This window comes from Otolemur garnettii, unplaced genomic scaffold, assembly GCF_000181295.1.
Source record: "Otolemur garnettii isolate 467f Iridium unplaced genomic scaffold, OtoGar3 scaffold00008, whole genome shotgun sequence".
Lineage (NCBI taxonomy): Eukaryota > Metazoa > Chordata > Mammalia > Primates > Galagidae > Otolemur > Otolemur garnettii.
The window spans coordinates 38,165,660-38,191,929 of NW_003852403.1; the positions used below are offsets into that span (position 1 = coordinate 38,165,660).

Genomic DNA, 26,270 nt, shown 5'->3' on the forward strand with positions numbered 1-26,270 from the left:
TTTTTGAGACAGAGTCTCAAGCTGTTGCCCTGGGTAGAGTACCCTGGCATCATAGCTCATGCAGCAACCTCCAGCTCAGACTCAAGTGATCCTCTTGCCTCAGTTTTCTATTTTTAGTAGTGATGGGGTCTCACTTTAACTCAGGTTTGTCTCGAACTCGTGAGTTCAAGCAATTCACCTGCCTTGGCTTCCTAGAGTGCTAGGATTACAGGTGTTGAGCCACTGCTCCTGGCCCCTTTTCTTTATTTCTTAAGGCATACAAGCCAAAATACTTGGTAATGTTCCTGATTATATTTTTAAAATTTCAATTCAAATGACATCTCTACTACAAAGTTTTGTCTAATCTATCAAATAAGTACTAATTATTAATATTTTTCCCTTTATTTGCTAAGGATGCTGTGTTAAGCTTCTAAATAACATTAGTCATGTTTTGTTATATCTCTGCATGGATTGTGAGATCATTGAGAACAGGGACTATTTTACTCATCCTGATGTCTTTATAGTGTTATTAATCATAGACATGATAAAAATTGTATATTAGGCTAAATTGTGTTCAATATAATGTTACTAATAACGACAAGTGATACTAGGTCTCTTTTTAATCAAACTAAGAGTCTAGATAGATTTAGCCAGAAATATAACATTGGTACCCAAATCAAATTAAATCTAGTCCTCAAGCTTTACTGGCAAGATGGCAGGCTGTTCACCTTCCTTAATAAGGTGGTGAAAAGAATTCTAGGGACTTGGGCACAGCCCCAAAAGACCTGAGGGAAAGGCAGAGATGTTTCTAGGTTTAACGTTCAAGATGCTCCCTGTTGGTACTCCCTATTGAAGTCCATATGGTCCTTTCAAAGAAAAGGATAGGCATGGAGATCTTTTGCCTTGGTTCCAAAGGCCACGATGCCTAGTCGTCCCTCCCTTAGTGCTGCTGCCTGAGTTAAGAACCCAGCACTACCATTTCTTCTTTTTATAGATTGTTAATATGGAAGTTTAGGTTAATGATAATGAGATATTTCTTCTATATAATATAGGCTTTATAGTTACAAGTTCTCCTCTAAGCACTGGTTTGGTTGCATACCATAAGTTTTGGTATTGTGCTTTTGTTTTCATTTATCTTATAGTCTTTTCTAATTATAATCTCTTTGATCCATTGGTTATTTGAATCTGTTGCTTAATTTTCACATATATGCAAATTTTGCAAATGTCTTGTTAGTTAATTTCAGGTTTTATTCCATTGTGATTGCAGAAAATAGTTTGTATACCTTCGGTGCTTATAACACTTGTTTTATGTTCTCCTGTACAGTGTGTCCCATAGTCACTTGAGAATAATGTGTGGTCTGCTGTTGTCGTGTAGAATGTTCTACAGATATCTGTCAGGTCTAGTTGATTACATTGTTGATCAGATCTTCTATTTTTTCTGTCTGTTCAAATCTAAGGTTGAATCCCTTTAATGATTTTTCCTTTCATTTATTATATTGTTAATAATTTCTGTTTCTTGTTTAATAAATTCTCTATTTGGTGAGGCATTGTTCTCATATTTTCTTTAAAGTTCTTTAGACATGATTTCTTTTTGTTCTTTGAACTTATTTTAAGTAATTTATTTAAAGATTTTGTCTTATAAGTCCAATGTCTGGGCTTCCTCACAGTTTCTGTCAATTGCTTTTTTTCCTTATGTCTGAGTCATACTTTGTTTCTTTGCATTACTTGTAATTTTTTGTTGACTGAAAACTTTAAATAATATAATGTGTCAACTTTGGAAGTTTGATTTTTCTCCCCTCCCTAGGGTTTGTTGTTTCTCCTATTTGTTATTTGTTCTGTGATTTTTTGGAGCTAAATTTATAAAGTCTGTTTTCTTTCTCATGGGTGGTCACTGAGGTCTCTGCTTGGTTAGCATAGTGATCAGCCAGTGATTATACACAGATTTCCTTAAAAGCCTAGAGCCAGTAACTCCTCCAAGTCTATGCTGAGGAGCTCTATATACTTGTTGGGGCTGCCTTAAACCCTGAGAGAGGAAATTAATAACTCTGCTTTTACTTTCTTCTTTCCAAGAGCTCCAAGTTCAGCCCCAAATGAGATCTTAGAGGTTTCTCAGATCTCTCCTGAGCATGTACACAACCTGACACATGCACATGGCCTTCTGATTCTCAGAAATCTCTCTTCAAAGCCAACTGTGGATATCTCTCTGCCCAGTTTTTAAGCTTTTTAGTTTACCTATTGTGTATCCCAATTGTCATCTACCATCTCAGGCATCCTTTATGTTAAGCAATTACTTCTAATTGCTTTTGACAAATAGCCCTAGAGAGAAGGCTTTCTGTACTGGACAACCCATGATTCTGGTCAAATGAAGACATCCCTGTAAGTGGGGATAGGGTCTTCCAAGGATCTACCAGAGTGGCCAACTAATGATATTTTGGGGGAGAATGTGTCTTTGAGGGAGCTCCTGCCTTGTTTTGTCCCCTTTGGTGACTGGCTGCTGATTTTCACTACAGTTTTGAGATAATTGATTTTCAGGGTGCTATGGAGCTAGAGTAGGAGAAAAGAAATGGAAATAGGGTACATTAGAATGCTAGAAAGCTCATTTTCTTACCAGAATTCAGTTGTTTTTCTTGAATAAATTCTTCGTGGATTGCTGGAAGCTTTGGATTAATTTTTAGAGTTTTGATAAAGTTGATTTGGTAAGTTTTGATAGTTTCCTTGTTGCTTTTATGAAAGAGAATGTTTGGAAATCCTTACTCTGCTATTTTTGCTCATGTCTCTTCTGTTTCTTTTCTCCTCAGAGAAGTGAACTGTTTCAGTCTCTATACCACCTTCCTCCATCAAGTATTCTATTTCTACTGTGATAGTCCAACTTAATTTCTCTCAGGGAATCGCTGGATGCATGGTCTTCTGCATTCTTGACAACTTCTATTTTTTTACTTCTGTTTCTCTTAAGGGTCCTCTTAGACTTATGAGGACAATTCAAGAATGAATTTCAAAGTATACTATCATACAAAGACCAAAAAAGGTGATAGTAAGGTTGGAAAAGAAGGAAGAAAAGATGTAATGTCCAATCAAATAGAGTACAGATAACAAAAAAAGCAACAGTTTTCCTGGACTTTGAATTAATGACTAAAATATTAGACCAAAGAAAAATACAAAATAAAATTAGAATTTTTGGAAAACTTATTTTATTATCTGCTTCTGTAATTATGTTTCATTTTTCTTTGTGGTTTTTTCCCCATCAGGATGCTCGACATGCAGCAGAAGGAGAAATATATACCAAACTTAATCAGAAAATAGATGAATTTGTTCAGCTTGCTGATTATGACTGGACAATGTCCGAGCCAGATGGAAGAGCTAGTGGTTATTTAATGGACCTTATTAATTTTTTGAGAAGCATCTTTCAAGTGTTTACTCATTTGCCTGTAAGTATAGAAAATTTCAAAAACTTGCTTTATAAGTTTGTTTATTAAAGTATATTTTAGAATTTAGTTTTAGTTAGAGGTTTACTTGTTTAAACCAACTTCCTAGATTGTGTATTTCCTTTTTCATTATTAGAAATCAGTTTATAGAGCTGGTGGGTTCAAATCTGGCCTGGGCCCACCAAACAACGATGACAGCTGCAACCAAAAAATAGCCGGGCGTTGTGGCAAGCGCCTGTAGTCCCAGCTACTCGGGAGACTGAAAACTGTAAGGGGAAATTTAATAGTTAATAGTGCAGTCATTGGCTTTTATGTGACCAGAATTGTATAAAAATTAAAAAAAATATTTCAAGAGCTAAGTTAGGCAACTGAAGGACTCTAAAAAGATTAGAACATTTAACATTCCTGAATGTAGTTTAAAACATAGAGTATAATTAGTAAAGTTCCCTTAAAAATAATTGTTAGAGGCTCGGTGTCTGTGGCTCAAGTGGCTAAGGCGCCAGCCACATACACCCAAGGTGGCGGGTTCGAATCTCCAGCCCGGGCCGCCAAACAACAATGATGGCTGCAACCAAAAAAAATGGCCAGGCGTTGTGGCGGACGCCTGTAGTCCCAGCTACTTGGGAGGCTGAGGTAGGAGACTCACTTGAGCCTAGGAGTTGGAGGTTGCTGTGAGCGTGATGCCATGGCACTCTACCCAGGGGAATAGCTTGAGGCTCCGTCTCAAAAAAAAAAAAAAAATTGTTAGAATTTGCCTATGTAGAGGAAGATTTGTAAGTTGAACTTTAATTCTTTAGAGAAAAGTAGGGATTTGATTTTTATTTTGAATACATTGAATTTTAAAAATTAAGATAAGAAAGAGTTTGGACTACAAAAAAAATTTAAAATATAAGTATTGCAATTTTTTTAAGAGGCATGGTCTCACTCTTTTGCCCAGGTTGGAGTGCAGTGGCACCATAGTAGTTCACTGCAGCCTCACACTCCCAGCTGAAGAGTTCCTACTGCTTCAGTCTCCTTAGTAGCTGGGACTATAGTCATGTGCCACCATGCCTGGCTAATTTTTTAGAGTTGTTTTTAGAGACAAAGTTTCACTGTGCTCCTCTGACTGGTTTCAAACTCCTGGTCTCAAGTGATCCTCCCATGTTGGCCTCCCAAAGTGCTGGAATTACACTCATGTGCCACTGCACCTAGGTTACAGTTTTTAAATCATGCTGTAGACAATTTGAATACATTTATGTTTTCCCTATCAAATGAAGCATAAGCATATATTTTATATGTATCCTTACAAATTGGTTTTTCTTATTTGGATGTTAATTTTTAACATATGTATATATATGATGGCCATGAACAATTTTTATCTGATTTATTATATATAATTCATGTAATAATGATATGATATGAGCTAGATACTTTCATTATCACACATTCATGTGACTTACATGATAGTCATATGTTGAATATTGTTGACTGACATACTGACTAGGTGACTAAATTTCAGCTGAATTTTATCTTGACTTTGTAGTCTTTATGTTTCTCCTAAAACAACTTGAAATGCATTTTGAAATATTATGGAAAATATAATTGAATCGAATAACTATAGTGGTAGAATAATTATGCTAATCCAAACAAAATATATTAGAACTTTTTGTTTTGTTTTGTTTTTAGACAGATTCTCATTTTATTGTTTTTGTTTTGAGATAGAGTCTTATTTTGTTGTCCTTGGTAGAGTGCTTTCATGTCATAGCTCACAGCAACCTCAAATTCTTGAGCTCAAATGATCCTCCTGCCTCAGTCTCCCAAGTAGCTGGGACTATAGGTGCCACAACGGCTATTTTTTAGAGATGGAGTAGCACTCTTACTCAGGCTGGTCTCAAACTCCTGAACTCAGGCAATCTACCTGCTTTGGCCTCCCAGAGTGCTAGGATTACAGACAAGAGCCACCATGCCCATCCTTAGAACTTAAATTTACAGAGGAGTTAGAGTTTATATAGGATCTAGTCCAATCTTCCAAAAGAATTAATTGTTGGCTAACACAACTGCCATCCACTGCTTACTAGGATTAATTAGATCGCTGCTTACTAGGTTTAATTAGGTTGATCAGCCTGGCTAGTTGAGTATCTACTTCCTCCGTTTCTGCTTGTGGGTTTCTCCTTTACTCATTGTGTATCTAGTGAAGATGACAACTTCACACATGGAGGGAGACCTTAAGTTCAAATTCCACTGATAGAACTTGAGTTTCATTGACCTATATAAGGTTAAATCCATCTCTCTGGGAAATATCTTTTCCACAAAAATATTGTGCCTATATGTTATATATTTTATTGTTAAAGTAGAAAAAGCAAACTAGATAATTTTAAAAAATTAAAACAGGCTGGGTATGGTGGCTCATACCTATAATTCTGGCACTCTGGGAGGCCAAGGTGGGTGGATTACTTGAACTCAGGAGTTCAAGACTAGCCTGAGCAAGAGCAAGACTCTGTCTCTACTAAAAATAGAAAAAAAATAGCTGGCCTTGTGGCGGGTGCCTGTAGTCCCAGCTACATAGGAGACTGAGGTAAGAGGATCACTTGAACCTAAGAGTTTGAGGTTGCTGTGCCCTATGCCACAGTATTCTTGTGAGCTCTTGACAGTAAGAACTAATGAACATTTTCTGAATGTATAAATATTGAAAATTCTTAGAGAAAAAAAATCTCACCTACCATTTGAAATTTAAATGTCACTAACCTATATTCTCTCCTTTCTATTCTTAATTCCTGTTACTGAAGTTCAGTTCTAATTGTAGTTGTCTTCTAATTGGTCTTTACCAACAGTGTCTCCTTATGTCAGTCCATTCTACCAGTGCCATATTATTCTTTCTAAAACACAGGCTAATCTTATTTCCCTATTTCAAAAATATGAGGGGATGTTGGTTGTCTGTCAAATTAAGTAAAATTTTACAGGTTAGCAAAAAACATGGTCTCACTTTCTTTTCTAGATACACTTCTGACCATTACTTAAGTTAGCATGTGCATCCACACTGCTTTATTCTTTATGCCCTGGATCTATCTCCAGTTTTTGTGTTGGTTTCATTTATAACTATGAAAATCCTGGATCTCTTCCCAAAGCCATCTTTGATGCCTCCTTTTTCACATGCCTTTGCTGATTCCACTTAGCACATGTGGATACGCTGTCCCTCTCTCAGGGTTCAGTTTATATTTTCTTATATTACTGACGTTTGTAGACTTCCTTTTTTTCCCCTATTAGAATCCAATCCTTTTATATCAGGAACTGTATTTACTTATCTTTGAATCTTCTACAGCACTTAACACAATATCTTAAGTGCTTGGTAAGTATTTGTAAAATAAATATGAGAGAAATAGTGAATAAATGGACCACAGGAGAGTCATTGCCTTTTCTGTACAAAAAGTTCACTGAGAAAAAATCAATTTTTTGAATTGAAGTTTCTTTTTCAAATATAGAAATAGTAATTAAAACCAGAATTCACTGGGCTTAACTATAAATTTAGTAGTGATTAAAGCAAATTAAAGACCCTTTAGCACCAAAATAACTGTTGCAAATTCCCAATACTAAGGCCCAATACTTTGGGAATTGTTGGTGAAAAGCCTGAGAGTGGCAGATAGAAATTTATAGTTAACTGTGGGAATTGTGGTTAACTGATGAGAGAACTAATTATTTCAGTGCTGGAAGTAGTTAGATAGGGATAAAGAGTAAAAGAGGAATATGGGGTATGGAAGAGATATTTTGGGGAATATTGGAGGTATCAGAATAAGTAGATTTTGATAGACCTATGATTTTTTTGACATAATATGAAAAATCTGTCCTCAAGGTAAGTATAAAAGTTGTTATTAAAACTCACTAAAGAAATTCATTTTGATATTTAGACCATCCATTCTATATTATTAGGAATCAGACATTTTTAGTGTTATGTAGAATGGTCAGCCAGAAAGTGAATTAAAATGAACCTTACTAGGCAGAGAAATCCTTGTGCATTTGTGAAATCATCTTGGGGAATTTTTCATATTCTATACTAATGTTTTAGGTATGTTTTTTCCTGCATTAATAACATTATTTACATTTGAGCAAGATGTTTCATATGGTAAAACTTTAAATTAGTAGTTGTTATATAAAATAGAAGGAAGAATAATAAATTTCTGGTGTTAAAATGTCTACTTTTCAACTAGTCATCTTTTTAGTATTTTAAGTATTTTTTATTTCTAATTTAAATGTTTATCTTCAATGAAAGACTTTATCTGCATATTTTATAATAAAAGACTACAAATTTTTAGGAGACTGACCAATTCAGTCAAAATACTTCCCTTCCTCTTTTGCCTCTGAAAAAACTATTTCATGGTCTCAGAACTAAATTTATTAGCAAACTAAGAGACAGTGAATTTATATAAAATAGATAATTTTACTGCTTTAATTTAGATAACTTGAAAAAGCCATACGGAATCAGAATTAATAAGGTCATCTACCTACATTAGGTTTAATATTTAAATTGACCATGATTTTGTTTTTCTTTTTCTGATGAGAGTTACATAATTTTAAAATAAAACCTGTCAGTTTAATGAATAATGCAATGTACAATATAATTGAGACTATATGTTTCTTTTTCTTAAGTAAAAAAGCAGCTTATTGTGCAAAGTTGACCTTTAGTGAGGATATAAATGAAAAAGAATGAACTTTCCTAGGATCATTAAGGAAGAATAGACCAATATAGAAAGAATGGTTGTGATTTCAAGAGCACATTTTTACATTAAATATATTTGAGAATGAAAGCAATTGAAAAATGCTTTCAAATAATTGATCTTGAAATCAAACCTTTTTGTTGGATCTTTGAAATAAAGAGAATGGTGAGACAAATGAAAACTTCAAATGAAAATTTAAATGTGCAAAATTAATTTTTAAGTATTCTAAATTTCTCCCACTATAATAGGGTAGATCTATGTAAACATTGCTTTGAAACCAAAACAATTTTGAGCCATAGTCTAATAAAATGTAGTTTTACCTTGTTATTTTATGATATTTCAAAGGAAACAGTATCTTTAGCCTAATCTATAATAGTAAATTATTTTGGAAATTTGGCTTGACATACAAACAGATGTGTTTTCTTGATTCCTTTTAGACTAAGGGTTGGTGGTTTGCAGTTTATTGTTCCTGTGATTGGCATTAAAAGCTTTATTTCACAGCTTGCAGTAAAGAACTATTGGGTAAAGAGTGGCTGTGTTCCACAACCTAAATTCAAAAAGTGTCAATCAAGGTCTCACATAGGTTACTCAGAGAATGAGTTTTCTTACTGATTTCACCAAATGTCGCCTCATGCTGTCTTTGATTGGCACAGCCTGGCAGGGAGGATGGATGAATCTGTCACCGGCTGGTTAATTGTGTTGCTGGTCTCAGTCTGACATCAGGTCTTTGACTCTTAAGTGGCTCAATACAAAACAAATTAGCAGATTGTAGTCATATTTCTCATTCTATATGCTTTGACTTTGTTGAATGCAGTCCATAAATCATATTGACTGACACACAAGTAAATGATGAAAGCTGCTTTTGAGACATGAATCTAGAAAGCAGCACTGTGAAGGTGCCATGGAAGGATGCATGTGGTTGACCCTTTGGGAATTTCCTGGGAGCCAAATGTCTCCTTACTACAATTGTTCTTAGAAGAAAAGCTTTTGGGTAATGCAAAAAGGATCTAATATGTCAGCAGATTCTCTTTTACAAGTTCCTTTGAAATATAAGAAGTTTGTCTAAGGGTTTTCTCTCTTTGCAAGTTGTTTTTCAGCAAAATGTTAGAGCAGGGTGAAAAAGCAGTTACCTTTAAAAGTTTAGCAGGTGTTTTTACTTATATATCAAACTCCATTAAGGAGCAAAAATGTTAGTATTAGTTGCAATTAATTTTTCAGATGAGGGCAGGAGAAATTTCTAGGTGTCTAAAGTTTAGTAAATATGCCGGGTTTTCTCAGTCGCTTCACTTAACTTATTTTGGCTTTCTTTGTTACAATATTAGAAAAAGCAGGGCATCCCTAAAGAAAAGGGCTAGTTTGTTTAAAAGTAATTGTAAAAGTCTTTGGATTATTTTTCTTCTAGAAAATGATGTATTATTAAGAACATCAAAAATAATAGCAATAATAGTGTTCAGAAAGGGGTGTTTGGTTATAATAATATATGCCAAGTGCCATAGGCATCAGATATAAATTGTCATATATATTTTTAGGCATTTAAATTTTTAGAACATTAAAATTTTTCTACCTAAAAATAAATATTAGGCAAGATTGAAGAATATTTGTACACATTTTGTGGTTAGAATGTAGACAGTTTTAAAGGATTGTGTCTTATCTCACAGAATACAACTTGTAAAATTTAAAGAATCTGAGCCTTTGATATTATTAACTTAAATTTGGAGCTATAAAAAGGAAGAATTTATTCCATTTGAAGATTTGTAAAATATTTTAGATATCTTTGAAACTTGTATATTTGAGAATAAGCCTTTATTTAATGTGCCTAATCAAAAGAAATTTAATATTAGGATTTTATTACTACATCTTATTTAAAGAAAGAGCTAAATTTCTGTGTGTGTTTTTATTACCTATTTCCACTGGGTTTGTAGAATAGCCTGTATTACACTTACCATTGTTTTATCACTGTATAGTCATTACAGCATCTGAATCTATGTTAAATTTTTAAAGTTTCCTTAAAACAATACCACTTATATTGTGAAATGTGTTTGCTTAGGAAATGATTTTAATAGTAATTTTTTGGCAATTTATTAGTCTTCCTTTGCAGTTAGTACATTATAGTGGCTACATAGATAGGACATGGAGCTGATTTGACTGAGAAGCACATTAAACTAGAATGCACTAGTTGTTCCATTAGGTCAAAATGACATTTCCATCAAGTTTTTTCAAGCCGATTGCATTATAATTAAATGACATGCCTCTGATTTTTCCTTTTTCTACTTCCACACCCCCCCCCATTCATATTGATATTATTCTGCTTAGGGAATGGAGCTGCATGTCTCCCAGACTAATTCCTCTTGGGTTTGGGGGATCTTGAACCATGCTGAGTTTTGCATTGTTTGTTACATTCCTTTTTGGCAGTTCATCAGTACCTGTCAAATATATTGTTTGCATCAGCTTTTATCTCTATAGTTTTTGATTGAGAGAAATTGACATTCTATTTCAGATATGCAGTTTTTCACTATATAATGTCTAAATGCTAAGGACTTGTTCAAAAAGTGTTAGTTGACATTCTATTTCAGATATGCAGTTTTTCACTATATAATGTCTAAATGCTAAGGACTTGTTCAAAAAGTGCTGGTTTCTAGTCTGACTTTTAATATGTGATTTAAAGAACAAATATTGCTCTTACAAGCACCTTAAAACATAATTATGTTCTTTATTACCCTCTAACAAACTGCATATAAACATTTTTGTACCAATATATTGTAGCATTTATGTTTAGAAGATCTTTTTTTTAGTATAATTTTTTAGCTTTATTGGCCTTTGTGATAAATATAAAAAGTAAAATTATCAAATATTATTGGGTAAATATTTATTAATGCAAATGAGGCAAAGTATGATATAACTTCCAAAAGTCATTATTTCTAACCATATTTATAGATCTTTGACCCATATCATAGCAGTGACTCCCATCACCAAATCACAAAATTGTTACTGAAAGTAGCCATCCTAGGAGCAGTTACTACTCTGGAAAACTTTATCTGAAAGAGTCTTTATATTTTATTTTAAACTTCTACTTGAAATGCAGAGCTTGTTGAAAGAAACAATTTATACTAAAAGTGATAAAGTCAGCTGTGTATTGTAAAGGTCATTTTTAAGAAAACAATTCAGTTAATTAAGGCCATCAGTAAAAGTTTATGTAGCGCAGCGGTTCTCAGCCTATGGGTCACAAACCCTTTGCAACAGTGAAAATACATCCTGCATATCAGATACTTACATTACAGTTCATAACAGTAGCAAAATTACTGGTGTCTTATGAAGTAGCAACAAAAATAATTTTATGGTTGGGGGTCACCACAACATGAGGAACTTTATTAAAGGGTCACAGCATTAGGAGACATTAGGAAGGTTGAGAACCACTGATGAAGAGTTTTTAGGAACTTATTACCATAAAAAGTATTTATAATGGGGCAGCACCTCTGGCTCAAGGAGTAGGGTGCTAGCCCCATATACCGGAGGTGGCGGGTCCAAACCCGGCCCTGGCCAAAAACTGCAGCAGCAACAACAACAAAAGTATTGATAATGACCTTGTATATTATAGTGAAGGAAAACCACTAGTATTTGTAGTTTATTTAACTACATATTAATATGTCTAAGATTTCTAAATTACCAGATGATTTTAAAACTTAATTTCTAAAATTAAATGCAAATTTGTAAATGATTTTGAAGTTGTATTGGGAGGCAAGCCTTTTTTTTCCTTCCAGCATAAAGCTATCCTATAGACTTATGTTCTGACTAGAAGTAAGGATTCATGAATCAAAGAATGTTTTAAATTTTAGGTGCAACTTAAATAGTAATAAAAATTATACTGTTAACTTCCTTTATTTTGGCTTAGATAATGATATAAAGAAGAATTTAAACAGCATTATATGGATAAAATACTCTGTCAGTAGGACAGTTATTTTATGTCATAAATGTCATATTTGAATGTGCTTTAAAATTTTTTAATATCATTTATTGATGTATAAATTTAGATGTCCCATGCATCTTTTTTCTTTTTCCTTTTCAAATTTATTTTGTATTTGTAGCTATTCTTGGGGTACAAGTTTTGCTTCCCTGAGTTGGATTTCATGGTGGTGAAATCAGAGCCTCAGCGCATCCATCTAGTGGAGCAAGGCACATTGAACCCACCAAGTAGCCTCCCGTGCTCCTTTCTTTCACCTCACCACCCCTCTTGGTCTCCATTGTCTATCATTCTACACTTTGCTTCCATCTTTGCACATTCTTTTTCTTTGCACATTCTTTTAGCTTCTGCTTTTAAAAAAGAATGTGCAATATTATTAGTCTTTCGGTCTTGAGTTGTTTCACCTAAGATAATGGCCTCCAGTTCCATCCATGTTGATGCAAATGGCATGGACATTTAGGTTGTTTCCATATCTATTGCAGCTACTGAAGAGTGCTGCAATAAATACACAAGGGCAGGTGTCTCTTTTATATATTGATTTCTTTTGCTTTGGGTAGATGTCAGATAACTGGAATTGTTAGATCATTTACTAGTTCTATTTTTAGTTCTTTGAGAAGTCTCCATACTGTTTTAATGTGCATTTTAAAAAGTACTTGCAACATTTCAAGAGATCTGAAATAATAGTTTTGGGGGTATTTTTAACATTTTTTTTTCCTGTTATTTTAAATTTATTTATTGCTTTTAGACGGTTTCACTCTTTGCCCTGGTAGAGTACCAGGCAGCATAGCTCACAGCAACCTCAAACTCTTGGGCTCAAGTGATCCTCTTGTCTCAGTCTCTAAGTAGCTGGGATTACAGACACCCAGCTTGGCCCCCCAGAGTGCTAGGATTACACTTGTAAGCCACAGTGCCTGTCTCCAAGAAGTTTCTGTTTATGTTTTTTTGTCCACTTTATTTTTATGAAATATGACTAGGTTTCTGAAATAATGGTTTTTAACTTGTATTTAATTTTTCTTTGTACAATTAGAACTTAATAATAGTTATATCCTGAGAAAGATGAATAAACTGAGAATATTAATTGTAATTCCTATGATATAAAGGCATAGCCACTCAGAAAACAGAAACAGACCAATAATCACTATTGTACCAAGCAAAAGCAACAAAATGAATGCCAATCATGTAATTTTTTCTGATACTTTCTGATACATTTCTGTGTTTGTTTATTTGTTTGTTTTTTGGTTTGCTGTGTGTTTTAAACAGGGGAAAGTTGCCCAGACAGCTTGCATGTCAGCCTGCCAGCATCTGTCAACATCCTTAATGCAGATGCTACTGGACAATGAGTTAAAACAAATAAGCATGGGAGCTGTTCAGCAGTTTAACTTAGATGTCATACAGTGTGAATGTAAGTACTATATTGGTTATATCGCATGCATTTCTGGAAATCTCTGTTTAAATTATATGAAGAAAATGGTATAGTTTAGAAAGGAGAGAGGAGGCTTGATTACGGCTAAACTTTCATCAGTCTTAGGAGTAAAGCTGACTTTTTTCTAGGAAGAGAAAAATATCTCAGCTTCACATTTAGGACCTCTAAAGAGGAACCCTGAAATAGCAGTCCAGATCAGGATAATTAAAAATAGTTGTTTTTTTCCCATTATCCCTTCCTTTGGTCATTCTTGCTGGGACTCTCCTAATGTTTGTTATAAATGAATGAAATGATTCTAAGATTATAATTTTTACTTTCCCTATAAGTAATTTTTAGATACTTGTTTGAAAAATAATCTTAGGACCCTACATTCCAAAGAAGCTTCTGAATTTTTGTTTCTCTTTTCCAAAGATTTTTCAAGCCTTTACTGTTGTGTTGCCATTGTTTTTTACTTTGTTTAGGTAACAAGGTTAGCAGATTCCATAATCTAATGTTGGAATTAGTCAATTAGCTTCAAAACTGGATATGCTGTTAGGTAATGGTCTTGCTCAGACATATATGGGTTTTATCAACCTTTAAATTGTTAGTTGAAGAAGTAATTTATACAGGAGTTTTTAAGTAGTGCTTTCAAATGAATAGCACACTGACTAAAATTTGAAAGTCTCTGGTTGACAATTCAGTCAGGAACCATCACTGATAAATTGAAAATCAGTGGGGCACAAGAAGGATTATAAAATATTTGTCTGCAGAAAAATTTGCAATAATATATTCTTTGTGAAAGACATTTTAAAATGTCAGCAGTGTACAACTGAAGCAGGATTAACACATTTTTTAACAAATACCAAATATTTGTGTGCCCAATGTGTATGAGGCATTCTGCTAGGAAAAACATGATATTAAAGAAAATAATTATGTAGGCTCTTTGTACAAGGTCATTTATCTATTATACACACAACAAAACCCAGAGTTTTTTTTTTAACTTTAAACAAATTTTTATTACACAAAGGTTGTCATGTAATTGGATATTTCTCTACTTTGTACACAATTATTCTTACTCTCCACAGAAAGGCTGCTTCTTAACTTTTCATCTGGTGATGGCAAGCACTAAAATTCTGATTTTAACAGAACAGTAGTAAAAATGCCTCAGTAATTTAAGTTAAAAGCAGTACACTGGTATATGGCTCCTGCACCCAGTATCAGTAATGTACAAATGTCTTTTTATTCAAAAATACAAAGTAAATTATCTGTAGGCATGGACAATGGATGACAGCAGTCAACCATTATATTTGTCAACTGAAACCAGTTACTGATGGTTATAGTGATTTTCTTAAACATCAGCCAGCCTTTTCTTCACTTTCTTCAACTGACTTCTCCAAAGTTATTGGTGAGGAACACCACCTTGAGCTTCCTGTCACAGTTCATTAATGGTAAAGCACTATTCTAGGAATTAGAACATGCCACCCATTGCACCCATTCCAGGGTCTTTCTCTTCTTTAGGAAGTTCTGTGACTTCCTAAAGTAGTTATTTCTGCTGTAGTTAACAGAGAAGCCACCCCAGTAGCATCCAGGAAAGCAGTTCTTACAACCTTTGTGGGGTGAATGATTCCTTTTTCCACCATATTCACAAAATCTCCAATCATAGCATCATAACCAACTTCTGCCGAACTTTGCATTATTTTCTCCACTATCAAAGATCCTTTGACACCTGCATTCTTAGCAATGGTCATTGCAGGAATTTTGAGTGTTCTTTTAATAATTTCTATACCAATTTTTTGATCTTCATTAGCTGGAGTTAATGAATCCAAGGCTGGAATGCACCAAAGCAGGGCACTGCTGAGAATAATGCCTCATGCTCATGCTCTGCTGAGAATAATGCCTTCTTCAATAGCAGCTCTTGTGGCATTAAGGGCATCTGTAACTGTCTTTCTTTTCATTTACTTCACACTTTTCATTTACTACTTCTTTTCATTTACATCACTTGTTCCACCAACCTTTAGCACAGCTACTCCATCTGAAAGTTTTGCCAGACATTCATTCAGTTTTTCCTTTTCATATTCACTAGTTGTAATCTCTAACTGCTCATCAATTTCTTGAATATGTTTTTCAATTTGAGCCTTGTCATCTTTTCCTTTCAAGAGCATGGTATCATCTTTGGTCACAATGACCTCTCCAATTTTTCCTAAGTCATGAGGCTGAACTTCTTCAAGATTTAGGGTCAACCCCTCTTCTCTGAACACTGCACCACCAGTAGCAATAGCCATATCTTTAAGCTGGTTCTTTCTGTTCACCAAAACCTGGAGCTTTGACTGCTACAACTTGAAGACCAACTTTTAGCCTATTCAAAACAAGTGTGCTTAGAGCTTCTCCATCAACATCTTCAGCAACTATGACCAAGGGCTTACGGTGAGCATTGGCAATTTCAAGAGCAGGTACGATTGACTGGACACTAGAAATTTTCTTTTCACTTAATAGAACATAGGCATCTTGGAATTCACATTTCTGACCTTTTGACGTGTTAATAAAATATGGAGAAATATAGCCTCGATCAAACTTCATGCCTTCAATAATTTCTAATTCATCATTCAGTGTTTTTCCATCCTTTACTGTGATGACACCTTTTCTTCCAACCTTTTTCATTGTATCAGAAATGATGCTGCCAATTTCTTTGTCTCCATTTGCAGAAATCGTAGCAACCTGAGCAATTTCCTCAGGGGCTGTCACAGTAGACTGCTTCTTCAGTTCAGCAATGACAGCATCAACAGCTAACATCACACCTCTCCTGATTTCCACTGGATTAGCACCTTTGCTAATTTTTTCAAAACTTTCTTTGGCAATAGACCATGCCAACACAGTGGCAGTGGTGGTACCATCCCCAGCCTCTTCATTTGTGTTATTGGCAACATCTTGAACAAGTTTAGCTCCAATATTTTTATATTTATCCTTTAAGTCAATTGACTTTGCAACAGTCACACCATCTTTTGTTACTTTGGGACTTCCTCAACTCTGTTCAATAATCACTGTTCTTCCCTTTGCCCCATTGTAATGGCTACAGCATTGGCTAACAGGTCTACATCTTGAAGCATTGATACTCGGGCATCTGCACCAAATTTTACATCATTGGTATAAGCCCAAGTGAGATGGGGAGCCAGTGCCCTGGACACTGGTCTTATCTGGCGAAGAACTGTGGGTAATCGAAGCATCTCTGCAGGGCAGCGGCAGGGTGTGCGGGCGGCATGGCAGGTTGTCAGCGGCAAGTGAGCAAAACCCAGAGTTTTGAAAAACCTACCCACTTATTTTTTTAAAAAAGAGAAATGCTTACTTATAAAACAGTATATACTTTTTTTCTGACACAAGAGAAAGATTAATTTTCTATTCCTAGAAAGCATTTATAATTTTTCTCTAATTAGAAAACCTTTATTGTATTTCTTTCTCAAAGCTATGTTTTACAAAGTGTATATATTTATCCAATATATTATTCAGATATAATCCGCCTTAAAAAACAAGTTTTTAAGATCATAGTAATTGTTATTACCATTCTCCAAATTGTTTTTTTTTTTGTTTGTTTTTCTTTTCTTGAGACAGAATTTTACTCTATCACCCTAGGTTGGATGTCCTGGTGTCACAGTTCACAGCAACCTCAGTCCCTTGGGGTTGAGCAGTCCTCTTTCCTCACCTTCCAAGTAGCTAGGACTACAGGTGTACATCACTATGCTCAGCTAGTTTTTCTATTTTGAGTAAAGATGGGGGTCTTATTCTTGGCTCAGGCTGGTCTCGAACTTCTGAGCTCAAGCAGTCCTCCTACCTGGGCCTTTCAGATTATAGGTGCAAGCCACCACACCTGGCCTGTGCCAAATTTATAAAGAAAACTTTATTACAGAATAAAGTTTTATTATAGGATGAAACATTGTTTTATGTGTGTATATATATATACACACATACACATATATATGTTTCATTACTGTCCTTCATTGCTAAGGATCCACTGGGATCTTAGAATAGCTCCCTCACATAAAAAAGGGGAGCTATTGAATTACATCCTTAATTTGGCTTTAAAATGTTGACAATGGATTGTGTCTTTTAAATTAGATTTATTGCTCAAAGATGGAAATTACGTTTGATTAGGCAGCTTCCGGTGTCTAAACCTTCTCTGTGTTCTTTTACCTCTCCATAAAGGGCTAGCACAGTGATACTTAGAGAAAAACATGTATATGCTAACATATGCCTCACTATCCCACTATTTGACAGTTTTCATTTTTAGTTACTTCTTTGGGCACAATTATGGAAGGCTCTTTTAAAAAGCTGGTGTTTTCTTAAACAACTAATCTCTAAAAGACCACGAATGAACTTGTGTATGAGGTTATAACTCAGTTAAGGAAGTCTGGGGTTAATTGCAAGAAGGCTAAACTCTAGCCTAATGGGGGCTAAAGTATGCGGAAAGTAAGAGACCAGATCTTCAAAACAAATGGTGGAAGACAAGTCATCTTCTTTAAGATTTTGCCTATGGGCCAGGCACGGTGGCTTATGCCTGTAATCCTAGCACTCTGGGATGTTGAGACAAGTGGATTGCTTGAGCTCAGGAGTTCGAGACCAACCTGAACAAGAGTAAGACCTTATCTCTACTAAAAGTAGAAAAACTAGCCAGGCGTTGTGGTGGGCGCCTGTAGACCTAGCTACTTGGGAGACTAAGGCAAAAGGATGATTTGAGCCCAAGAGTTTGAGGTTACTGTGAGCTGTGACACCATGGCACTCTATCCAGAGTAACAGAGTGAGACTCTGTTTCAAAAAAAAAAAAGTGATTTTGCCTATGGTTGACTCCACTTCTTAATACTTACATACTACCTTCATCATTACTTCTTTATACATATAGTATTATATATTCAGTACTCACTGACCAAAAGAAATCAATTATATTTTTAATGTTTATTACACTGCCTCTGGTGTTAAATGTTCTTTTCTGAAAGGCATCTTTTTTTACTTTAAGTAGTGTAGTATAGATAATCATGAAGTCTTCTATAGTCTTCCTGGTGGAAAAGAACTATCTACCCATCAACTCATGACTTTCAGTGATTGATTCATAAATCATTTAAAAGTAAAACTTAGGTCCCAACATGGTTGCTCATGCCTATAATCCTAGCACTCTGGGAGGCCAAGGTGAGTGTACTGCCTAAGCTCACAAGTTCAAGACCAGCCTGAGCCAGAGTAAGATCACATCTCTGAAAATAGCCAGGCATTGTGGCGGGTGCCCATAGTCCCAGTTACTTGGTAGACTGAGTCAAGAGATTTATTTGCTTAAGCCCAGGAGTTTGAGGTTGCTATGAGCTGTGAAATCCATGGCACTGTACTAACTCTACTGAGACTTTGTCTCAAAAAGAAAAGGAGAATCCTAGAAGCTGAAAGATCATTATTTTACCACCTGATAATAACACACTCCGGCACCTTGAAATCTTCTCTAAAATAACTCTGCCAAGTTGTAGTCCAGCCTTTCCTGGGACATTCAGTTTGGGAGAAAACTACTCCTCAGGAAATGCATTTTCATGCAATTTTCTATCCTTTACACTGAGCTGAAATCACTTTCTTTCCAAATTTCTGTTAATGTACCTACTTTTCTACCTTAGAGCTAACGTCACCACTAGTCTCTATTGTGTCTTTGTTACAAGCTAGAAAAGATGTTCACACTAAAAGGAAGAAGTCCTCCAAAGCTGTCCCCTTATATAAATTAGAGAAAGCTTATCTTTTTCCCTGCTGGACTCATCTTGTACCAAGGCACGCAGTTTGTCAAGTGATGAAATATAAGCTGGATTTCAGCTCTCTTCCCCTTTCTTCTCCTTAACTGGGCACTCCTGTATAGGAAACAACCTATCAACTATATTTGAATTTCTACTTAGAGTCAGAGAAAAACAAAGCCTCATTCACAAGCCAGTTAACATGAAAACTGCTCTTAGATTTCTCTGAATCATCTGAAGGCCAGGCATCAACAGTTCCTCTTACTGTTCTCACATGATATGGTTTTAAATTCAAAGATCTTTGAACAAACTGCTTTGATTATCTTCTTTTTAATATCTGACTTCCAAAATTAAACAGAGAGATAACCAGACATAGGGAACTAGTATAATATGTAGCTGGGCTATTAAATATGTTGTTCTATAGTCTCTATTAGTAAAGCCTAAAATTTTACTACCTTTTTTGGCAGCCAGAGTATACTCCCAAATCATGGCAGCTATAGAGTTCTAAAATCTCTGTATCTTTCCTGTGCCCAACCTGGGAATTACATTTAAAAAAATAGATAAGATTATGCCAGACTGGGCAAGGGGGCTCATACCTGTAATCTTAGCACTTTGGGAGATTGAGGCAGGAGGATTACTTGAGGCCAGGAGTTTGAGACCAGCCAAGACCCCAGTCTCTTCTAAAAAATTTTTAAAATAAGCTGGGTGTGGTGGGGGCATGCATATAGTCCCACTTTAGACTTTCTACATGTTTAATGAAGTCATTAGCAGAATGTTGAACAAAACATTATTAAAGTGTGGTCCCCAGATGAGCAACAATAGCTTCACCTGGGAACTTGTTACAAACATGAATTCTTGGGATTCACCTGCTGAATTGGGAACTCTAGGGGTGGGGCCCAGCAATTTGTTTCAATAGGCCTCCAGATGATTCTGTTGCTTAATAAAGTTTGAGAACTACTGCATTACTTGGGCCTCTCCTTCCTATCAACTGATACCCATCCATTATTCAGAATCTTATGGGTATCTTAAAATTTCTTAGCCAATTACTAAGTGAATGAATCTAACTCAGGCATCCTCAAACTACGGCCCGTGGGCCACATGCAGCCCACCTAGGACATTTATCCGGCCTGCTGGGTGTTTTTGCCACAGCTGCCTGTCTTGCTTAGCAGCCGACTTGTCCCAGGGCCCGCAGTCCCGCCCTCCAACAGTATGAGGAACAGTGAACTGGCTCCCTGTTTAAAAAGTTTGAGGACCCCTGGTCTAACTTATAGTTTGACAATTTGTTCAAAGTTATGAACAGCTTTATCAGATGCCTTGTTTTCATGTAGAGTTAATAATGACCATTGAATTTTCTTCATCTACCAGGCTAATTACCTTTTCAAAGAAGAAGGTGATACTACTCTGATCCTTCATAAATTTATAGTGACTTATAGTAACTACTTTCTCTTTTAACCGTAACTCTCAGAAGCCATTACTTTATAGTTTGTGATTGGTTTTTGAGATTTACATGAAATCCTACTGGTCTGTGGTGTGCTGGCAAGAGATCCAAAGTCCAAGCAAGTCAGGCAGCAGGGATCAGAAACTCAGACTCCAGTGTCTGTGACCCACCAAAGAGTCTGAGCAAGTCAGGAAAGGCAGTTAAGTCAAGAATTTAAATAAGCAGAGGGGGATAGTCTAATAAGATTGAAAAATAAGCACCATGGGCCTTTATTATTTAAAAATTTTTTAATTTATTTTTTCATGCTTTTGTTTTTAGTTAATTTTCCTTTAATTTGGCTTAATCAGAAAGCAAAATGTTTAACTTTCCATCCTTGTTACTTTTTGAAAAAAATACATGTATTTCATAGGCTTCACAATATCAGTCCTCAGGAGGAAACAAACAGCACATCTAGATGTAGTAGAGGAGGAGGAAAGTTGGAGATAATTCACTTGCTGACAAATTGTTATATACCATCATTCAGCTACATGCTTGGAGTTTTTTTGTTTTGTTTTGTTTTTCTGATGAAGAATAATTAAGACTGAGTGTGGTGGCTCATGCCTGTAATCTTAACACTTTAGAAGGCCGAGGCAGGAGGACCACTTGGGGCCAGGAGTTTGAGACTAGCCTGGGCAATAGTGGAACCCAGTCTCTATTAAAAAAAAAAAAAAATTGGCTCAGGGCCTGTAGCTCAGTGGCTAGGGTGCTAGCAACATACACCTGGGCTGGCAGGTTTGAGCCCAGCCTGGGGACTGCCAAAACAACAAAGACAACTACAACAACAACAACAACAAAAAGTAGCCAGACCTTGTTGCAGGCACCTGTGGTCCCAGCTACTTGGGAAGCTGAGGCAACAGAATTGCTTGAGCCCAGGAGTTTGAGGCTGCTATGAGCTGTGACATCACGGCACTATACCAAGGGCAACATAGTGAGACTCTGTCTCAAAAAAAAAAACAAAAAACGATTAGCTGGACGTGGTGGTCCACACCTGTCATCCTAGCCAGTTGGGAGGCTGAAGCAAGAGGATCTCTTAGCCCAGGAGTTCAGGGTTGCAGTGAGCTGATGATTGTGTCACTGCATTGCAGCCTGGGCAACAGAGCAAAACCCTGTCTTAAAATATAAATAAGAAAAATAATTAGTACTGGTCCATCTACAGTCTTTTTTTTTAAATAATGTGTTGGTGTTCTTTTTCTTGGTATTACTTAGGACCAGTAACATACATAACCTGTGGGGTAAACTAGCTTGAACCAAAAATTCAAACTATATTTGTGAATGAGATTTTTATTCTGTGGTAAGTCAACTAATTTTTGGAAGATTCACTTATTTACATGATTAATGAGAACCTATTATATGTTATATACTAGGAAATCAAAGATGAATCAGGCTTTAGGGATTTTATAGCCTGGCTGGAAAGGAGATAGGCGAATAATTATAATAAAACATAACGAATTCTTTATAGAACATACGTGTAAAGAGGGAGCAATTAATTCTGCATGCCATGGGATTGAGAAAATTGACTAAGAAGTGAAATTTGAGCTGAGTCGTAAAGGATGAGTAAGATTTCATTGAGAGCAGGGAAGGGCTTTCTGAGCAGTGGGAATGTTTAGGGAAACAAACAGTCTTGTATGACTAGAGTACAAGATGCATAATTAAATTATTGAAAGGATACAGCTGAGAAAAGTTAGACTTCTGAATGCTCGGACTGTATTTTGTGAGCAATAAAGATTAACTGAAGCTTTTTAATCAGGACCATGACATGATGAAATTTATTTCGTAGAAAGGTAACTGTAGTGTCATGGAAATTAGTACCAGAATGAAGGAGAGATTGAAAGCAGGAAGACCTATTAAAAGATTATTGAACTTTATCATGTGAAAGATTACAAAATCTTACCCTTTGGCAGTGGGAATGAAGAGAAAGTGTTGGGTTCAAAACATTTTGGAGGAGAAAATACATAAAAGGCTGAATGAGCAAAGGTACAATTTGATGTGATAAAGACAGAGAATCACACAACAGAAGAGACCTAGAAAATGCATCATATGATTGGCAGGGTGGGGTGTGAAGAGGGAGGAACAGGAAATGGGAAGAGAGAAGAGATTTAACGATCCAGAATAGCTAGTTCAATTAAATTCAACATAGAAAACTTGAAATTGCAGGTTCCCTACAGAGTGCTATGCTCTTAGTGAAAGGCCTACAAATGTTTATTTGTTGAATAAGTGAACAAATTAACAAATCAAGAAGTCTTTGTAATCTACATTTGTCTCTTCTAGAGTTCTACTTTGATTGTCAAAAAGTTAAGGGCAACTGATACTGCTATAACTTCAGCTCAAGACCATTTAACTCCTGATGTAAACACAACTGATCATTATTCCCTTCATAAAAATTCTTCACATATTTGATGGCTATGTTTAAATGACCCTTTAACTTTAGCTGAGCTAAACAGTAACAGTTTCTTTAATGTTTTCCTGTAAGATTATTTTCACTCCCCTTTTTGTCATTTTTCTTTGACTCTTTTTCTGTTTTTCTACTTTTTAAAACATATACTGGGCCAAACAGGATAAATGTCTAAGTTAGACAATGTAGAATTGTGAACCTACATAGAACTTTTCCCTTTTTAGGTGCGTTTAGATGGTCTGAGCATGTGTGAGGAAATTGAGACCTTGAGAAATTGATTTGAGTCCTGGTTGTGTTTCTAACACGGGCAAGTTTACTGGAACCACTCAACTGTCAAGAGGCCTCAATTTTTTGCATAAGATAAGGAATTTAGAACTGGTAATTTTCAAGATACACCCTAGTTCTAAGATTCAGAGATAGTAAAATGTTAAGATAATGAAAAATGTCGGGGTTTGGAATCATACATTAATTAATTCCTTTGTATTTATTATGTGTGTGACATTTAGGGGATGTAGTGGGAACAAAATAGAAAAGGTCGTTACCCTCTTGAGGTTTAAGTCCAGTGGGGGAACAGTCATTAAATAACTTTACTATTGAATATGATTGTAAATTATTAATTCTGTGAAAGTGTATGGCATTTTGAGGAAATATAAGAAGCAGGCTTACTTCAGATACTGAGTTATGTAGACTGAGACTAGTAGGTGGGAGCTACACGTGAGTGTAGAGTGGGTGTGTCTAACTTGCAGCCCTGTGCTGCCTGCTGATTTTGTGCAGAGTTTTATCTTTTGTGTCAGATATCACAAAGGTATGCAGGGGCTGTTTTTTTGGGTTTTGTTTTTTTGTTTTTTTTAATCAGCTTTATTCAGTGTTTGTGTATTTACTATGTAGTCCAAGACAACTCTACTTTTCTAATGTGTGGCAGAAAAAAAGATTGGACACTCCTGAAGAGGATACTTTTCTGGGCATAACCGTAATACTAGTATGACTACCTTGTTTCAAGAAAGTCAGGAAGATATCCAGAAATGCATACTTGAGGATTGCAAATACACTTACCTCTGAAAGCTGTGTTGAACCTTTGGTACTGTTATAGATTTTTAAATTCAAGATAAATTTCTTCGTAATTAGAGAAGCATTTGCCAACCTTGTTATGAGGATGATGTTCTAAATCTATATATGTACTTTATGTTTATTAAATACTTGTTATATATTGTGTATATATATATAGATAGATACCTTACATAACTGTATAGAAGAAAAGCTCACTTAAGTTCTTTCAAAGGTTTTTCAGAAATCCTTCATATTACTAACAAAATACAAAATATTTCCAAAGCACCAGGGAATCAAAAAGACGTTATTCCATATTTGAAGTATTCAGAATAGGTCTAGAATGTACTTTTCTGTGCATTCTACACAGGTATCTAAATTAGGTTGTCACCTTCTAAGAGTTTATCATCTTAAATCCCTAGATATTAGAAAAGACCTTAGAAAAGCTCTAGATTACAGAGTGCTGATGCTTGTTTCCTTGATCAGTTATGGAGGAATAGGTAACTCTAGGTGTGAAGGCCTTGGTCTTCACTTTGGATAAAGGTTTAACCCACCTCAAAAATAAATAAATAAGTAAGTAAATAAAGATGAAGCCTATTTACAGATTTTTTTTTTTTTTGTGGCCATGACCTTGGAGCGGCTAATTCCAGCCTTGAAAAAGGTCTATGCCGCAAAACAAAAAGGATTTTGGGAAAATCATGTGGACGGCATGAAATGAACATTTCAATGTATTTTTTTTTTAAGTAAGGTAGAAGCTGTCACTATTAACCTGAATTACGCCCTGGTTTTAATGGTACCTAAGCTCTCTGATTAAAGATACTTTGTCCATGTTTACTTCCAAGAAGGGAAGAGGACTAGATTCTACTTCATATAAAAATGGGGTGATAAATATAGAGAGGTAGTTGGTTCTAGAGGCTTGCATACCAGTGCTGCTAACCACATGTAACAGAAAATAAGTCTAAAAGCCAAAGACTCTCACTCTAATACTCCTGATTCCAGGGCCTCAGTTCTTCTTCATCACCAGAAAAACCACTAGATGGTGCTCTTAGTCATCCCTTCTAATGACACATCTGGCCCACCGAGGACAGGATATATTCTTTGCCTAGCCAAAATTTGAGTTCTAGCTAGTTACTTTAAATCTTCAGATCTAGATAGAAATGAAATTATAAGAATATCCAGACTATTGGTGTTCACATCCCATAACTTACATAGGTGCATAATTATTAAATTTTATATACACTTGCCTTGTCATTGTAAGCAAGGTCTTGAGATGTTAGCCCAGTCTCCTCACCCTCCCTTTCAATTTTTTGGCACGGTTTCAATCTATTCATTCTTATGACTTTGCATATACTCTTTCTTTGCCTTGAATTTCCCCTGTGACAATTCTACCTATCCTATATAGATGTTTTCTATATTGACATGGTAGCAAGGGGTGGCCCACTTGCAGCCTGTGGGCCACATGTTCATTTGTGAGGACATTTTTTATGATGTCAGTTGTCATGAAAAGTATGCGTGGACTTTGTTTTTGCTGATAGCTTTTGGCAGTGTTTGTGTATTTAATGTGTGGCCCAAGACAACTATTATTTTTCCAATGTTTAGCAGAGGAAAAAGAAAAGGTTGAACACCCTATAAACAATCTACATTCTCTACCTTATAATAAAAACAACAGTGTAAAAAAAAAACAATAGCGTACCTGAGACAAGATTTTTCAAGGATTTTATTCCCTCTGTGTTTAATTTCAGGATAGATTTTCAAGATGTCAAGATAAATATTTATGGCCTGACTTCTTGTCAGTCTTCCTTCCCACTCCTACTAAACCCTGTGTATCTTTATAGAACCTGAGGACAAGAAGAGCCTGTTACCCTATTTAAAAGTTTTTTTGTGTGTTTGCACACAAACACCTCCTGTTTTTTTTTGTTTTTTTTTTTTTGCCTACAAATAAAAAAGTTTTTTTGTGTGTGTTTGCACACAAACACCTTGTGTTTTTTTTTTCCTTATTCTTGTAAAACATCATAGATTAGCAATTTGGAAAATATTTTTTTATGACCACAAGTTACGGAGCTTACATTATTTTTTGTTCTCAGTTTCTTCTAAATTGATTCAGACTGATCTTCCTAGTTAGGCTGATATAGCAGAGTTTTACCCTGTTATTATTGTAGACCTT

At 35.4% G+C, this 26,270-nt stretch overlaps 1 protein-coding gene and 1 pseudogene across 6 annotated transcripts in view; one reads left to right on the plus strand and one right to left on the minus strand.

Annotated features, from left to right (window-relative positions):
- Positions 1–26,270, plus strand: part of EXOC6 (exocyst complex component 6) — a 266,050-nt gene that overhangs the window by 193,281 nt on the left and 46,499 nt on the right. For all 5 annotated transcript variants that reach the window (XM_023509517.1, XM_023509516.1, XM_012801415.2 and 2 more), the window contains 2 exons: positions 3,225–3,404; positions 13,308–13,449. In XM_023509517.1, coding sequence (XP_023365285.1) covers positions 3,225–3,404; positions 13,308–13,449 — 322 coding nt within the window. The remainder of the gene's footprint in view (positions 1–3,224; positions 3,405–13,307; positions 13,450–26,270) is intronic.
- LOC100943500 lies at positions 14,918–16,696 on the minus strand (annotated as a pseudogene). Its single transcript, XR_001160996.2, has 2 exons — positions 15,430–16,696; positions 14,918–15,396 (listed from the first exon to the last, which is right to left on the minus strand). The product of XR_001160996.2 is annotated as a 60 kDa heat shock protein, mitochondrial pseudogene (transcript).